Source organism: Pristiophorus japonicus, chromosome 4, assembly GCF_044704955.1.
Source record: "Pristiophorus japonicus isolate sPriJap1 chromosome 4, sPriJap1.hap1, whole genome shotgun sequence".
NCBI classification, from domain to species: domain Eukaryota; kingdom Metazoa; phylum Chordata; class Chondrichthyes; family Pristiophoridae; genus Pristiophorus; species Pristiophorus japonicus.
Genome location: NC_091980.1, coordinates 179,056,065 through 179,074,149, shown reverse-complemented (window position 1 = coordinate 179,074,149; position 18,085 = coordinate 179,056,065). Strand labels below are relative to the sequence as shown.

Here is an 18,085-nt window from a genome sequence, read left to right as displayed (position 1 = left end):
GAATTGATCTTGGGTTGGACCAGAGGCCTGACTCTTACTGTCCACAGTGCCACCTGCCATGAAGACAACCCGAAGAAGATTCAATGACATGTAAATATAATAGATAGGCCAGTTTAGATATGACATAAAGTGACATGAAAGTGCAGGGAAGTTATCCCCGGTGTCCTGGCCAATATTTATCCCTCAATCAACATAATAAAAACAGATTATCTGGTCATTATCACATTGCTCTTTGTGGGAGCTAGCTTGTGCGCAAATTGGCTGCCACAACAGTGACTACACTCCAAAAGTACTTCATTGGCTGTCGTAAAGGCACTATATAAATCCAAGTCTTTCTTTATAGGAAGTAAATGTTGCATTTACAATAGTTGTATGCGGCATGCAAGATTTTGGGATGCTAGTGGGATGCAAATTAGCTGCCACATTTGCCTAAATAACAGTCATTGCACTCAAAAAGTAATTAGTAAGTCAAGTGTTGAAGTCATTTCACTGATATAAGGTGCTATATAAATGCAAATATTTATATTTTTTCCAGGATATTTATATTATTCCATAATATGAATTATCGCAAACTCCTACAAAGAAAGAAAAACCTTAGTTGACAAAACCTTGCCATGTCCTGGAGATGTCCCAATGAAGTGTAGTCACTAACCAACTCTAGGCGCATAAAAGGAAAACTTGGAAAAATAAATCTCAGTCCAAATAGTGTGGCGTTTAAACTGTACCTCTTCATTCTTGTGCCCTATTTGTGATGGGCACAACTGTGTGGTGAGCTCCATACTGACTCAGCCTCCACAATTTCATCATCACGCAAAATTTGACTTTCTTTGAATTGCTTTACAACACAGCAGCACAAAACACAGGACTGACTAAACTATTCTATTTGCCATTTACTAGTTTTTTTTCTTTCTTGTCTGTTTTTTGCATCAAATTCCCCCCTCCCCCATTCTGACGCCTTACTGGACTATAGTTGTATCTGATCCTCAGGTACCTACTGGAAGTGGCCATTTATCTTGTGTGTGGCTGGGAAGTTCGATGTCAGCATCACAGAGCAGAATATTTCTGGCCTCACCCAACATCTACACATGACTGACCTCTTCCCAAGTGAGGGTCATAATGTAGTGCGTCAGAAGAGGAAGAAAAATTAACATGAGCAAAAAAAAAGGAAGATAAAAAAATTGGACATCGGTCGTTGGTGTGTAACACCACAGCTATGCATTAATGTGCGTCACCACTGCCCATGTAAAGTTCTGTAACATCTGTTTCTATTAACAATATGATGTACAGTGACAGAATTAACAGCAGTTGATGAAGCAGAGCTAGATTTGATGTGACGTGGCTAAGGAAGAGCATGCTTTACTGACAGCACACTGATAAGAGGAATTAAAGCGTAATGTGTTATGCTTCTAAATTGTCACCTTATTTATGTTGAGGCTATTAGCGGTACATTGGAAGTGTGTTATGAATAAACAATGTCAACCTAGCGACTAATTCCTTTAAACTGGTGCAGGTTTTTAAACAGCTTGGCTTTGGCAGACTCCAACTCAAAATGGCTTTCAAACTCAGTTATCCTCAAGGGGTCGTATTTTTATGTGAGTTTTCGAAGAGTGGTTGCATGTAAGGCAATGAGTGAAGACAGGCTTCCAGATGAGGGCTGGGAGTATAAGGGCATCTTACTGTAAGCAGGGTATTGATAGTAAGCAATTTGAAAATGTTTGAAGCAAGGATGTTGTAAGTGGCTGCCGTGCTTAGTACATGCATTCTTGGCAGCTCCTCTTATCTTGCCTGCCTTGGTAAGGCCGTTAAGCCTAATCTGGCACTGAGTTGGTGAGTTGGCCCAGATTACACTGACCTGTCACTGCAACTGAGCAATTTTCCTGCAGATCTCTGTCGCTCTGTGTGAACATCATGGGGAAGCACTTATATATGTTTGTCTGTGAAGCAGGCTGATCTTTCCATCTCTCCCGCCTCTCCCCCTTACCCACCCACAGGTCTTGCTGGCCTCATAGTCCTGCAGCCAAAAAGATATTTTGTGTTGTTGGCCTTCTCTCCTAGCAGCTTGCTCCTGCGAAGAAGCTTCTGTTTGCTGTATCTCCGGAGCTTATGGCTGAGCAGCTTGGTTTCACCTCCTATGTGCTACTCCCGTGGTGCTCCAAGAGGAAGGCTGGATGCCTGTGCTGCTGTGCTGAGAACCATGTAAGTCACCCTCCAGCCGTGGCCATTCTACTGGACCAGGATCCATGTCCTCACTGGTCAGCAGGTGAGCTGGTCTGATGGCTGCCATAAGATCCTGAGAGACAACAGCATGCATCGCAGTTCCCATGGCCTGAAGGCCAGTTTACAGGGTACTGTCTAATGTCCTCCATCTACACCAGAGCTGCAGTCTGTGCTTCCATGGAGGAGGAGTCAGCGACTGGTCCCAGGCTGCTTCTGACTTAGGGACTTTCCCACATTCCAGTGAAGCTGCCCCGCAATTTATTGGTTCCTGCAATAAAGAAAAGGCTTCACAGATGTTGCAATGAGGGCTATTGACTCCAGAATAACATCTGTCAGATGCTGCACATCCTCAGAGACTGAGCTTAGAACCTGTGTGGCGTGTACCCATGCCTTCTCCTCAACCTCTCCTGTGAAGGTGGCAGATCCCATTCTCTCGTGCTCTGTTAATCACCTAGTGCCACATCCTCAGTTGTGGGTAAGTGAGAGGTGTAATAATGGTGTGTGTGAGGAAGAGGAGAAGGATGGTTGGTGAAGTGTGATGGAGGGAGTGCAGGGGTAGTGGGCTGCATTGAGTGCTCTCAGAGCCATGTAATGAGGCTGTGAATGGTGCAGCTGGAATCAGAAAGAGTTGGAGCAGTAATCTTACCTTAACAGCTCTAGTTAGATCATTGAATGTTTTCCTACATTGCAGCTATGCTCTTGGGCCAGTACTCCTGACATTGGTGTTCTCAGCAATCTTATCCCTTTTCTATTCCTGCCATCTGATTCATTGAGATTTCCGAATCACTTATTCCACAGCTCTGTTGAATTTTGGGTGAAAATGAGGACATAAGAACCATAATAATGAGAAATTAGAGCATGGTGGAGCTGTAGGACACGTGTTCAAGCTTTCTAATTTGCCATTTCTTCACTGGGGGAAGGGGAGAATCTGTAGCGGGTAACATTCAAAATCAAGGTGTCCCGCTACCTGGGTGAAAATTGGACAAACATCTCTCAGGCTGCTCGTGTCTTTAGCATTGAGGCAGAAACCGATTGCATAACTTCCCCCCCAACCACAAAGTGAAGGAGTAGTTCGGGTCTAGCAGCAGGTCACCTGTCTGCTTCCTGAGTCACTGATGGAGCTGAGATATCGTGGGCTGGAAATTTCCCTTTGTCCCGATTGGGGGTGGTAACCTTCCGGGGCTGAGACCTCCAGTGCTCGGCCCTGAAGTCCCGCCCCCACAACGCGCAATTGGGCCGTACGCCCCTCAAAGGGAGCAGAGTGCTGTCTCCGGCGCTGAGTGTGGAGGAGGCCAGTGCTACGTGGATTCTCCAGGTAGTGCTGATGCGCTACAATGCCCCTCCCCTTTGGTGGGTGCCACTGGGCCACCAGGGACACAATCGATCGGGCCAGCAGCCTGACACCTAACATGGAGTGACGGGCTGCACATGCAGGCCCGGTCGATGCAAGGGTCAGCTGACAAATAAAGATGGTGGCCCAGGGCACTAAAGGCCTCCCCGTTAAGGCGTGCCCTGGTGGTGGATGTCCGCCAACTTCGCGACTCGCAAAGCTGGCGTTGACATCTGCCCGCGCCACCCTCGCGGCCCATGGTGCATTAAGGTGTCGGCGTGGGGTCGGCGCACACGCTGATGATGTCATCGCCAGTTGCACGTGGCTCCGTGGCGCCAATCATGGGGCACGGTGCTGCTGGGATAGCACCCAACAACCCTCCGGGGCAAGTTTCCGGGAGGCAGTAGCGCCCCCCCCGTCCCCCAGGCTAAAACGCTATTGCGCCCTTTAGTGCTCCCCTGGAGGCGCGAACGGGACCATAAATGGGGCAATTTTGCCCCCATGTGTCACCAGAAAGCAATCTCAGATAGGGTATAATAGAGTTCAAGGTCAAGCTGTTTTTATCTTGCGATATCCTCAACGGTTTTTAAAGTGAATTGTCAACCTTAAACTCTGGCCTGAAAGACCGACCCATTTGTGGGTCGACAGATTGGACCTACTGCACAGTGTCATATCCACATTTTCCTGCCTAAAAATTCTGGGGTTTAACATTACCCGTTATGGACAAAAAATGGCGAAAAGAGAGCGGCCGATGTTCATTCGCCAGCTGGTGACTGGTCCCATAGTGCAGCCTGTTAACTATCCATTTAACGTCACCACGGCGAAACTTCGACATCTCAGGTCAAGATGCTGCCTGACCTGCTGAGTATTTCCAGCATTTTAAGCTGTCATTTCAGATTTACTGCATCTGCTCATAGAGGGTAGAGGCAGACGCAGAAGAGGAGGAAGCAGAAGGAAAGATGTAACCCAGACAGCCCCTTTATGACCGGGATATCCAGGATGGAATCATCTGCCTGCGGTACCAGTGACCACAACCCCAATTCCACTTTCAACATTAGTCCCAATCTTACCCTCCCTCTGTTACTGACCATCACAGACGCCTCTTGGCCATAATGCTGAAATAAGAGTCATCACAAAGCAAACTTTCCAATCCAACTTTATACATCTATCCATCCAATATAACATCAAGAGATCAACTCATCGCCCTTAAGCATTCCGTTAGTGACTGTGTTGTGTGTGCCTTTGCCTATCCTACTGATGTCACACGGTGCTACCCCAGTGGCTGCAGCATGGCTGGTGGAAGGCTGCTGACTTTCAGTGGGGGGGGGGGGGCGGTACTGCAAATGGCCTTGCTGGTTGACCTTGAGGAGCTGATGGCTGGGAGTGTAAAATCGAGTGATGGTGTTTCTTTTTCTTCTTCACTCTCCTCTCCCTCTTCTTGGTCAACCGCTGGGTGGCCAGTCTGCATTTCGAGTGTGTGAAATGAGGAAGGTACAAGGGTGGAGTTGTGGTGAGGGGCGGGCGGGAAAGCAAGAGGTGCATTCCAGAAGGAGGATAACGTATAAGGAAACCAGCATCTTGTATCCTTTCAGCCCCACCGCTGGCCAAGGGCTCAGCCATGCCCTTGCCAAGAATGGCCTGTATCGTCTCCTCCAAGGGGGTGGTTGTATTGGGAGATGTGCCTCGCGATTGATACAGATTGTTGGTGGGTGAATGATTGTGGGGGGGGTTGTGTGTTGTACATTGAGCAGTGTGTGAGGCTAGTGATTCAGTTGACAGGAAATGGCTTTTGAAGATGCATTCACTGACTTTGAGCAGTGGTCTGAGGTCATGAAGCTTCTTTGAGCACTGGAGCCAGGTGGTGGGGGTGACACTGCTGGCAGTGACAGCCTTGGTGATCTGGTCCCACGTCATTCTTTCTGGAGGGCCTCCTGGCCTCTGTGGGTAGAGGACCTTTGTTGCTGTGTTGACCCCCTGCACAAAGCTGGAGTGGCTAGCTAGACCCCGGGTGCCCCTTCCCTAGCTTGCTGAGCCACTTGTGTTAGTGCTGAAGCACTTTCCCATTTTTTGCGGTTCGTAGGGAATTCAGTTTTAAGTGCTGAAGACTCCCATTTGGGACTTCTTTTTAATGTTCATTTTTTTTAAGACAGTAAGTGCTGAAAACGGTATTTTTTTCACTTAATTTTATTTTTTTATCAGTTCCGTATACATTGCCCTTTTAATTCATAGCCCTTTTAATTTCCCACAATTCCCAGCAAACTCTACAGCCTCGCTCCCAGAGGCTGTTAGAAGCTGGAAGGCCACTTCAGGACGGGAACTTCGACTTCCATACCTGCACTAACGCCACCAGGAGGGCGATACACAGTAAGTTAGCACTGGGTGAAAAATGTTTAGGCCTCAGCACAAATTTTTCTCAGGTTGCACTGCTTTCATTTTCAGTGGCCGTTAACCCGAGTTGCCGGCGACTCTCGCGGCGGTCACAAATTTCTCCCCCTTTGTTTTGGCGTAGTTGAATGACCTCGGTACTGAGATGTGCAATTAATTGATTTGCAGACTAAGCACAGCAAATGTATGGTGTTTACTTCCACTTAGTTCCATAATATAAGTTAATTTGTTATTTTTATATTAATTCATGTGATGTGGGTGTCACTGGCAAGACCAGCATTTATTGTCCATTGCTAATTGCCCTTGAGAAGATGGTGGTGAGCTACCACCTTGAACCACTGCAGTGGTGAAGGTACTCCCACAGTGCTGTTAGGGAGGGATTTTGACCCAGCGACCATGAAGGAACGCCGATATATTTCCAGGTCGGGATAGTGTGTGACTTGGATGGGAACTTGGAGGTGATGGTGTTCCAATGTGCTTGCTGGCCTTGTCTTTCTAGGTGGTAGAGGTACTTTCAAAAAAGTGATGGAAATAGAGTTAGTCTATGAGGAAGAATTCCTCTGCATGCGATGTGTAACGAAATTGCAGCTCATTTGCAAAGAATTTATTTACAATTCTGCTGTATATAGCACTAACAATGTGGACCAATCAGCCCAAGAGCTGGCAGTAGATGTGGTGGGTGGCCCTGTTGGAAAGACTTGACCTTGCAGCATTTATCTGTAACAGGTTCTGAGCTCTGTCAGCACGGCAGAGTTCCATTATTAAGTGGAAGGTGTATGGGGTGCAGAACAGGCCACAGGCCACCACATCTGCAATATACAGGAAGCCAACACACATTGTAGAGGAACACAAGTGCTGGCCATTACATTATCATCCCTATACTGCACAAAGCAAATCTCAGCCCGAAGTATCGATGTGGCATTTAGAAGACTAACTCCCATTTGCTATGTTTCATCTCCCTAATAGATCTCCAGTACACAATCAGACATGCCAGACTACACACAGTGCAGCTCCTGTGATTCCAGTGCCACTGAAAGATTTATTGTTTTCAATGAGCGAATTTTCTTGCTAATTTCTTGGGGGTTATTTTTCTTCTTTTTGGATTTTTGAAGGAATGGAGCAGGACAATATTTTTGGAACCTGGTGGCTGTATCGAGCGGTACTAGGTCAGTAATAACCCAATCCTCCAGACAAGCTCTCCTACCCCACAGCAGCAGCAATTACATTTCACGTTGTGCAGTCTCAGAGAAGCCAGGGAAAGAGGAAACTCCGTTAATTATGGCAATCAGCCGAAATATAATATGACGTCTTTCGGTAGTGAAACCCGAAACACTAATTTTGAAGTAACGATGATTGACAAAAATAGCACGACAAAGTTTTTGATTTTATAGTCCCCTATCCCCGAATTCCTGAAAGATTTTGGGGTGAAAATTCTTTGAGACGTTAATCTAGGCGGAGCAGTAAGTAGAGCACCTTGAAAAGGTTTGCGTCCACCGCTGAGAAATTTGTTGGAATCGGGCCAAGAGCTGACAGGCATTTAAACAACCGTTATACACTTGACCTAACGACAATGCTCATGTTAAATTCTGGAATCCATTGCGCATGCTCCAAAGTCCGATTTGAAATCCGGGGAAAAGCTGAGTCTTAAATACGCATAGTAATACAGCCAATAAAGTTTTCAAAATTACTTGTTTTCAAGCTGTACTGTTATGTCTGCCTGCCACTGCAAACTCGGAGGCTCATGTACCATGCTCTGTGCAAACGTTGCACTGACTGATCTCCGAGGGAAGTGCTTCCTCATCCCTTTAAGTAGCCACCAGTTAACGACTGTGGAAAGCTGTACTGACGTGATTAATAGCAGTTGCTAAATGAGGCGGCTGGACCGAATTTAGAGAGCGGGGTTAGGGCCTAGTTGCACCCAACTGACATCATGATCAAACTGATAGTCAGCAGCCAGACGCTAACGTTTCGCCCTCCCAGTTAGGCCCGGGTGCCCCAGTTAGTGCCGGTTGCTAAGCTATTACGCTCACTTTAACGCCCTTTTTGGCCGCTAACTGAGGTGCTAGACAACTGAATTTCCACCCTTTTATTTATTTTTAAAAGGCTTTCATAAATGTTGCTAAGTAACCTAAATGATTTCAAATTTGCACAAAGTACTACGGCCTAGAAAGGAGTCTCGGCCCGAGCTCTGCATGACCAGCACATGCCCGAGGCACAAGGCCCGAGGGTCACTGGAAATTGGTCCTCCAACATCATTAACATACTTGGTCGCACTTCCACAGGCAGCTCGCTCCGAGCGGGGGCATCAATCAGGGCCTGCCTGCCTCCCCGGCAGAGGCCATCAGGCACGACTCGGGATGGGGAAAATTAGAACATTCTACAAGGTGGGGCGGGAGGGAAATGAGGGGCACTCCTGCTATTTCAGGCTCCGTAAGTGTCAGCTGTGGCTCAGTGGGTAGCACGCTCACCTCTAAGTCAGAAGGTTGTGGGTTCCAGTCCCACTTCAGAGACTTGAGCACATAAATCTAGGCTGACACTTCAATGCAGTGCTGAGGGTGCGCTGCATTGTCGGAGGTGCTGTCTTTTGGATGAGACGTTAAACTGACATCCTGTCTGCTCTTTCAGGTGAATGTAAAAGATCCCAGGGCAACATTTCGAAAAAGAGCAGGGGAGTTATCCCCAGTGTCCTGGCCAATATTTATCCCTTAATCAACATAACAAATAAACAGATTATCTGCTCATTATCACATTGCTGTCTGTGCGCAAATTGGCTGCCGTGTTTACAGCAGTGACTACACTCCAAAAAGTACCTAATTGGCTGTAAACTGCTTTGAGAACATCCGTGTGATCGTGAAAGGCACTATATAAATGCACTATATAAATGTAATTCTTTCTTTATAAGATGGGATTTTTAACCATAAAATATTTTTCCTCACTGACCTGGAGTTGACAGCTGTGGGGAATGCTGGAGAATCCTGAGCAGGACGGGACTCATTCATCGGCAACACATTCCTCAATGGAGGCCGCCCCGGACACCTTCATAATGGGCAACACAAATTTAGCAGTGGGACAAAGCCGAAGCAGACTGCGCGCAGGCCATCCTACTGCTATATTAGCAAGCTTCGCACCCGTTTTAAGCCCAGAAAACAGGCACAACACACACCAGTTTCTACCACTATGTTCCTCTTGATTTTCCTCATGTTCTTGCTCTTTTTGCATCTGCCATCCAGTATTTTTCTTGTCAGCAGCTGACTTCAATTATGGCCTTGATTACTGGGGGGAAATGTAAATACTTATCAAGTAATTTATGACTGGTCAAAAACATGAAAATTAGATGTTTTTGTGTTTGCTTATACCAAAATTTCCTCAATAAAATTTATGCACACTCTCAATCAAAAATGAGGCTCCTGTTTTGAGCAGTTATTTTTCCCTTTTCCCATTCTTGGGTCTTCCAATGTCAGTTGTATCAACATGGAGTCCAGTGCCATGGCCAAGCAAGTGTCTCAAAGCAATATCGAGTCACCTTGACTCAGCTTTGTTTCCGTTCTACCTTGACTCTGTGGATGTGTTCAGAGTCCATTTGAAAAGTGCATGTGTTGGCAACACAGCAATGCTTTGCAGTGCCCCTGGTGATTCGTCTGAATGAGTATTGATCTGAAGCTAGCAGCTAGAGGTAAGTAAGGGCAGCCTCTCTTCTCTGATTTCCTGCCTTTCATTGTGGGAAGCCATCTGACCATTGATTAGTGTGTCTACAGGCTCAGTAGCTCACTGCGTGGAGGATTGTATGCCTTTACACAAATCCTGTCATTCCGCAGTGCAGTATATTGGGATGCATTACATAGTAATTTACGATAAATGTCAGAACAATGTAGTTTAAAAAGTGTGCTTACTTATAATTGTAGCAAATATGAACAGATTATTATTATTAACAAATATTTATTAACAAATCCAACATAGTTTGAAAGCTGTCACTTAGAACTGAACATGAATTTACCCTATTGTCAGGACCAGCTGTTGGCTCCTATTCATCGTAGTGCTTGGCTGTCCATTACCCTGTTAATAACTATATGCAAGAATCAGTTACTCCTTAACCTACACTTAGCTTGAGGTTCATAATCTCTTGTTCTCATCTGAGTTTAATGCGATGCATTCTTTCACACCCTGTTCAATCATTTCCTTTGTAATGGGCCTCTCTCCCTCCTCCCCCTTTATTCTAATGAGAACGTGTTAAGTCTGTCGTGTGCTTATGAATGACTCCACGAGGCAATGTGTTGTACTCAAACTGTAGTGACCTTGGTCCTTTATTCCAAATTCTTGAGTTAGGCACAAGCATGGTGTGCAGCCTTTTATACTGGGCCCTGTCACCAGGGCAGGAAACCCTGGTCTCCAACAGTTGCACCCTCTAGAGGTGCCAGCATGTATGTACACAGTGTAAACCTTACATCAGGTCAACAAATCTCCATCTTATGCAAGTGACTACACGGAGAGTACAATCCAGAGTCTGCGAAAACAACATCACTCTCCTGCAAGCCCTTTGTGCCAATTACCTTTGCACTATCTGCTCTGGCTTAGCTCTCCCCAGACTTAAGTGCCAATAGCCCTTGCACCTTGGCTGTGCTTTGGCTTGGCTCTCTCCCTGTTAACCCCAAAGTCCTATTGCCACAACGAGGTCGACTGTCTTGATCCTTCTCTCCCGCGATTCTGCCACAAAAGCTGGAAGAGTCTGTGAATTCGATCTTCCTCCCCAAGAGTCCTGCCACTGGAGCCGGGAAGGTACTTTTAGGTCGTTCTGGTCGGATCATTGCCACACAGTCATGATGGATGGTCTGTGCCTCAGGTGCTGCGCTGGTCTGTTCTCTGGTGCCTGGCCCAAGCGAAGGTGAGGTTTTGCTCTGCCTCTGAGCTCAGGGGGACATCGATTGCTGGAATGAAAAGGTCTTCCCATTTCCACTGGATCTTCCCCATCCACCTTCTTCCGAGTAGCGTTGCACCATCACCTGCAACAATACACAGAGGTAACTTGTGCATCACGCCATTGAAGATTACACTTACATCCGCACTACCAAGAGATCAGCTCCTTGGTGTAGGTACGCAACTTTTCCTGTACTGGAACCAGCTCGGGTCGTGTTTCGCTCCATAGTCTCTCAAAGGCATCCTGGCTCATCACTGACTGGCTCGCTCCCGTGTCCACTTCCATGAAGACTGGAACGCCGTTTATCTCGACTTCTATCTTCACTGGTGCAGGTATACACTCCACACACTTCTTCTTGGGGCTGAGCCGCCTCTCTGGCCAAATCATCATTGTACTCAAACTGTAGTGACCTTGGTCCTTTATTCCAAACTCTGGAGTGAGGCACAAACATGGTATGCAGCCTTTTATACTGGGCCCTGCCATCAAGGCAGGAAACCCCCGGTCTCCACCAGTTGCACCCTCTAGTGGTGTCAGCATGTATATACACAGTGTAAACCTTATTGATAGTACATCAGGTCAACAAGTCTCCATCTTATGCAACCACGCACAGAGAGTACATCCATAGTCTGAATATACAACAGACGGGATTACAATTTCTTAGCTGCTCATCGCTGCTTTTTGATTAAAGACATGGGGGGGGGGGGGAATTGCGTCACGCCCCTTTTGGGGATTGTAACTGCTGTTAAGCAGGAGTTCCTGTGCCAGGAATGGAAGTCCCACCCCGTGACCTACAGTCGGCATAGCACGCCCGAGAGCAAGTGGAGCGTACAATATCGCGCTGCACTTGCACCGTGGGGCGCAAGCGGGGCAGAAGGACTCTGTGAGGGGCTCAGCACCACATGGTGGGAGGCGTAGTGCTGCTGCGTAGACAGGGCCCGCCCCTTCATTAAGGGGGAGGGCCAAGCTGCCGAATCTGCGGGGGAGAAACAGGTCCCTATCTGGACCACCAGGGAGCGGGGTGCCGTGGCATCCGCCTGGCACACAGGTGGAGTGGCAGGCTGCAAGATCACGGCACCGACCCCACGATCGAACATGAAGAAGGCCGTGACTGGTAAGTCGGCCATTTTTTTTCAATCCCCATTAAATTTCACCCTGCGAGCGGCCTACAGCCCGGTCCGCACCTCCTGATGCTGTTGTGGCATCGCCTGGCGCAGCTTTAGGGGGCATTACCGAATTTTTGCTCTGGCACAGCGGAGCGGGGCGCTACTGGCTACCGCCGCCGCTAAACTCCTGCGGAATTTGGTTCCATTCTTGCTACTCTCTCTTGTACCCTACCAGACCCTTACATCAGTACAAGTAGCAAGACATCGAGCAAGGCCCCATTCTGTTTTGCATCACCACTAACTGGCATGAGCATCATAATCTACAATTCATGAAAAGTTTATAGCCAACTACCATTTCTAAAATAATTTGTCCAGCTTGTAAGATTGATTCAAACTGTTTTTTGAACTGTAGGCTTGAGTGGAGGAACCAAGCTACTTTTGCACAAACAGGGACTGTGTAATTAATTTAGTTAAATGTATGACAACCAATTATTTTTTAATCTGACTGCCGTGATGGAAATTGAATAAAATCCATGGCAAACAGTGATAGAGTGTAAGTGGCTAGATCTGTTTACTGGAGCTGAGTTGGTAGAAGTTGAAACGCGTAAAGTCTTTGCAGGAAAGGAGATGATATACCAGCAGGCTCCCGTAGTCAGAAAAGAATACAAGAAAGAGAAGGACTGGGTATGTAAAAATTATCGATAGAGGCTTAGCTTAGCCCTAAAATATTTTTTCCACCCAATGAGTTAAATCATAGATTTTTTTACTGCAAATATATAATTGTATTATATCACTGTGAGATTATTTGCTATTGAATGTTTAGTTAATAAATTCTCTTTATATTTTTAATTATAATTTAAGTCTGATGCTTCAATATTTTCAAAGACGGGAGAGATCCCATGGAAGCATAAAATAGATTCCAATTGCTTAAAAATAATTACTATACAGGATTTGCTGTTCATTATTCTGAGCATGTTTAGACAGTTTACCTAGATCTCAAAGCAATGATATACACTCTTGAAGGTACAGGGAAGTAAGACTCGGACTATGACAGTTATCTAAGGTATGAGAGCAATAATAATCTTCAGTACAAAAGATCTAGAAATGTACTCTAAATATCAGTAAATTGCATTAATTTTGGGGTGGAAAATTGGTCGCTCCTCAGTTGGGGCGGTGTCCCGGGCAGAGCGGTAAATTTTGCGTCGATGCAAATGGTTTCGTCAAAATTAATTGGCTGGGCTCTGAGTGGGGCACCAAGGGAGGCGTTGCACATCTCTTTTAGGGCGCTAGGCCGGCTGAGCAAGGGAAAATCCCGAGCTAAAGACCCATCCTTGGAGCGTCATAACAGAGGCCTGGAAGGGGAAAAAAAACACCAAAAACATTCCCAATACATAGATCAGGCCACCACAGCATAAATCGGCAAAAAAAAAAAATCGCACTTACCTGAGGTCAGCATTACTTCCTTCACTGCGGCCGTTACAGTTTGGAATGCCAGCTTTAACAGGTAGTCCCACCAGGGCGCGCTACGGGTCGGCGTGATCCAAAAATCGAGCCGGTGGCGCAACCAGGGGCGTTGCACACGGACACGTATCTCCCGGGCGGTACTGCTCCCCCCGAGACCGGCACTGAATGTCCTTTCGGGGCGCTGGAAGCTGGCCACCTCTGCACAACCGCTTTCCGCCACCATTGCCGCTCCTCCGGGGCGCTGAGAGGGTGGCACGACTGAATTTCCACCCCATAGTACCTTTTATATAGAAAAACATCCCAGGAAGCTTCACAGAGACGTAATCAGACAAAAGTAGACCACATAGCCATAGAAGGAGAGGTGGCCAAATGTTTGGTCAAAGAGGTGAGTTTTAAGGAAGCTCTTAAAGGAGCTTAGAGAGATGTAGAGATGGGGGGGGGGGGCTTTTAGGGAGGGAATTCCTCAGTATGGGACCTAGACGATTGAAGGCACGGCCACCACTGGTGCCACAAAGGAAGCAGCGGCCCGGGTTGCTACCAGCAGGAGCGGGGCGCTATCGGTTTGCAGCTCCGCTAACTCCTGTGGAATTTCACGTGAGGCAATAGCAGCCCAGCGCCCCTAGCAAGAAGTCGTTTGCACCCTGCTAAGGAGAGGCGCATATGACATGAATTTCTCCCCCTCAATCTTCCTAATTATTCCAAAGTACAACCAAAAGCAACTCTTGAAGCAAAGCGTAAGAGCTTCTCTCAATGACACTTTAACAATGATTTAATCGCCCTTTAGGAGCATTTTATTCCTTTTTTATCAACACAAGCAACTTGTATTTATATAATGCCTTTAACATAGAAAGACAGACCAAGGCACTGTATGTTTACTCACAGCTAGGTATTTGTTAAACTTTATCCACAGAGGAAAATATAACCTTAAGGGGCTGAAATTGCCCCTCTCCTTAAGGCCTGTTAGCACTGCAAATTGGCGGCCACGATGCGGAATGGAGTAACCGCTGACTTTTGGTGGAATGGCCGCTGATAGCCCAATTGTCCTCCCGAGTTTTCCCAGCGGTGTCCCGATCTCCTCCCCGCGCCCCCCCCCTCACCCCCCTCCCCACTGCTCCACTGCTGCCGCTCCATCTTAAGCACGTCATCGCCGTGCGCACCGCCAATCTAACCCCCGATGGCGACATTCGGAAAATCTTCGGCCCGCCTGGCGGTGCCAAAACAAGCTTGTCCCCAGTGGTCCAGTGAGGCTGTGGCCTTCTGCTGCGCCGGTGTGGCTTCCCTTAAAGGGGAGGGCTCACTGCCACTGCCGCCATGTTTTTTTTTGTCGGCCGACTGCCATGTCAGCCCGACAATTTTGCCCCCCCCGGGTTCGGCTGGGCCGCCAACAGGCAGCCTGGCACCCTCTCTTGGATGCCACGCTGCTGGCCCGGCCGAAACCCTCCCTGGAGGCCCAGTGGGCCGAAGTTTTCTAATCGCGGAGGCTCTCCGCTTTAAGTGAATATCGTGATGACATCATCGCAGCGGTCACTCCGCTCCGCGCCCACCTTCCACTGCTGCATATCCGAATGTCGCTGAAGAGGTGACCTGAACTGCGGCTGCAGTAAAATCCATCGAAATGGGGCAATTTCTACCCCTGAGTGTTTTATTCAAATAGCACTTCAAGGCATGTAAGGTTATTTAATCCCAACTCTTGGCCATTATCATATTGGTTTTTTCTGGGATCTTGCTGTGCGCAAATGATAAAAGTGACTATATTTCAAAAGTACTTAATTGGCTCTAAAATGCCATAGTATGTCCTGAGGTCATGAAAGCTGCTATATAAAGGCAAGTCTTTATTTCCTTTAATTAGTGGTTCAGGATTTTTGTGGATGGGGTGGCATGGACCTGGAGGGGATTGCAATAGGAGGCTGTGGGCTTCAGTCTGTTGGAGTGGGGAATGGGGACATTGGGCCCAATATTAGTGGGGAGGGTGCGAGAGAGCCCGATCGCGGGTGAAGCACCTGGCCAGTCTGGGGAAGTGGAGGCTCTGACGATCTTAACGGCAGGGCCTCCTATGATTAATTTTGGCCAGACTCCCGCGGACAGCCGATCTCGGAGTGGAAACTACCGGCACAAAGCCACAGCTGGGGCCATGTGGGGAAGGCCTCTGGCAGTCAGTAGGGGACGGGGGGGGAGTAGGGGGGGAAGGCTCCGGGCCACGATCGGGAGTGGGGAGCGGAGCCAGAAGATCAGGGCCGTGATTGGGGCTGGGGAGGCTGAATGCTTCCTTGTGAGGCCTGGAGGGAGTATCCTGCCCCCTATGCCCCACAAGAAGCTCAAAAAAGAGCTGATCTTCGATACTTACCTTGGGCAGTTGGCCCCTCCCGCCATTGATCTGATGCCAGGCAGACGACAGCGTGGGACTCCCCCCTGATGTAGAGTTCAGTTTGTTAACGAGGCACCTGACTGTCTTCTGCATGAGCCTTGTTGCCGGCCTGATTTGGGTTTGTAAATGTTCAAATGGCCAGGATGTCGGCAAGTTGGAGCCAAGAGGTAGAATTATTAAACTGTAATCCCTCCCACGCACCATTCCCACCGAGGGGAGGTGAAAATCTGTTGATTATATGACATCTGTACTATTCTTTTCATACTGCTCTTAGAGAATGACTAAATGATGGCCCTACACTGCTATTCTCAATTAATAAAATTATTTTTTAAATCTTCTATACATATTTATGAGCTTTAATAAAATATTCCAAAAATTAAGAGAAGAAACAAATGGTACTGTAATATATGCATCTGTGAGTATACTCACAGGTTTGTAGAGCTGTTGCATTGTGAATAGCTGAGATAGTCAAAAGACTCAATTAAACTCCAGTCAGTTGAGTCTAGGTCATCCACAATGAGGTATGCAGTTGTGAGCCTAGTGGATGAACTGGTAATGTGTATTGTAATTGTTAAAACTTTGTCAATAAACCAACTAGTTCTTAATAGCAATATATTGTTAGGAATTCTTAAGCAAAGTACCCATGAAGCAAATACATTACAAGTGTAGATGCATTTAAGGGGAGGCTAGACACGCACATGAGAGAGAAGGGGATAGAGGGTTATGCGGATAGATTTAGATGAGGAAAGATGGGAGGAGGCTCGAATGGAGCATGGACTGGTTAGGCCGAATAGCCTGTTTCTGTGTCGTGTATCCTATGTAAAAAAAAATAGACTGGGCAGGAGCAGAAGTTTCTCATGACCTCAAGTCCTGCACATTTTATTCCCATAACTGTAGAGAAAACTTTGAAACTTTGAAATTTCCAGGGCAGTGTGAGGCCATTTCCTCCCTTGTGCCTAGCCTGCGTTCAGCTGTAAAAAAATAGTGGAAGTCATTTATAACAATCTCATTTCTGGGCTTAGCATAACTCCTGTCCATCAATAAAATATCAGTCTTGTGCCATGGTGATGTGAAATGCACCTCTGTGGGAATGAAATGACACCTTGTAGTCCAAACATGGCTTTAAGAAAACGATGACGTTCATGTGTGAAATGTGTGAAAAATCCACCAACTGAATTGAACTTTAATTAATTGAGAAATAATTGGTTTCTTGAATATTGTGAAGAACAAATTTTGAAATGGACTATCAACAAAAACATAGTTCAAAACCCAGTGAGAGATTGTTAAGATTGATACCGATCCTGCAGTGCATTGGTCTCGTGGACTGAGGGGGAGGGGGGAGGAAGTCATGCATGAATGTTTCTATTTTTAAGTCCATATGTATTCAGCTTCCCTGATTTGTCTTAATTACATAGAATTACAGAGAATTTACAGCATAAAAACAGGTCATTCGGACCCACTGGTCTATGCCAGTATTCATGCTCCACATGAGCCTCCTGACACCCTATTTCATCGCTCCCTAACAGCTTAACCTTCTATTCCTTTCTCCCTGATGTCCTTATCTAGTGACCCCATAAATGCATCTGTGCTATTCGCCTCAACTACTCCCTGTGGTAGCGAGTTCCACATTCTCACCACTCCCTGGATAAATAAGTTTCTCATGAATTCCCTATTGGATTTATTAGTGACTATCTTATATTTATGACCCCCACGAGTGAAAACATCTTCCCTATGTCTATCCTATTAAAATCCTTCATAATTTTAAAGACCCCGATTAAATCATCCTTCAATTTTCTCTTTTATACAGAAAAGAACCCCAGCCTGTTGAGATCTATTTTTTTATTCATTCAAAAGATGTGTGTGTCACTAGCAAGGCCAGCATTTATTGCCCATCTCTAATTGCCCTTGAGGAGGTGGTGGTGAGCTGCCTTCTTGAACTGCTGCAGTCCGTGTGGTGAAGATACTCCCAAAGTGTTGGTTGGGATGGAGTTCCAGGATTTTGACCCAGTGACGATGAAGGACTATATTTCCAAGTCAGGATGGTGTGTAACTTGGAGGGGAACTTGCAGGTGATGGTGTTCCCATGCACCTGCTGCCCTTGTCCTTCTAGGTGGTAGAGGTCGCGGGTTTGGGAGGTGCTGCCAAAGAAGCCTTGGCGAGTTGCTGCAGTGCATCTTGTAGACGGTGCACACTGCAGCCACGGTGCACCGGTGGTGGAGGGAGTGAATGTTTGAGATGGTGGATGTGGTGCCAATCAGGTGGGCTGCTTTGTCCTGGATGGTGTCGAGCTTCTTAAGTGCTGTTGGAGC

General features: G+C 46.9%; 1 protein-coding gene across 1 annotated transcript in view; it reads left to right on the top strand.

The window, feature by feature from the left end:
* Nucleotides 1-4,890: 4,890 nt before the first annotated feature.
* The window catches only part of LOC139262728 (regulator of G-protein signaling 6-like), a 231,888-nt gene continuing 218,693 nt past the window's right edge, over nucleotides 4,891-18,085 (top strand). Inside the window, exons 1-2 of the mRNA XM_070877879.1 lie at nucleotides 4,891-4,932; nucleotides 5,803-5,911. Coding sequence (XP_070733980.1) covers nucleotides 4,891-4,932; nucleotides 5,803-5,911 — 151 coding nt within the window. The remainder of the gene's footprint in view (nucleotides 4,933-5,802; nucleotides 5,912-18,085) is intronic.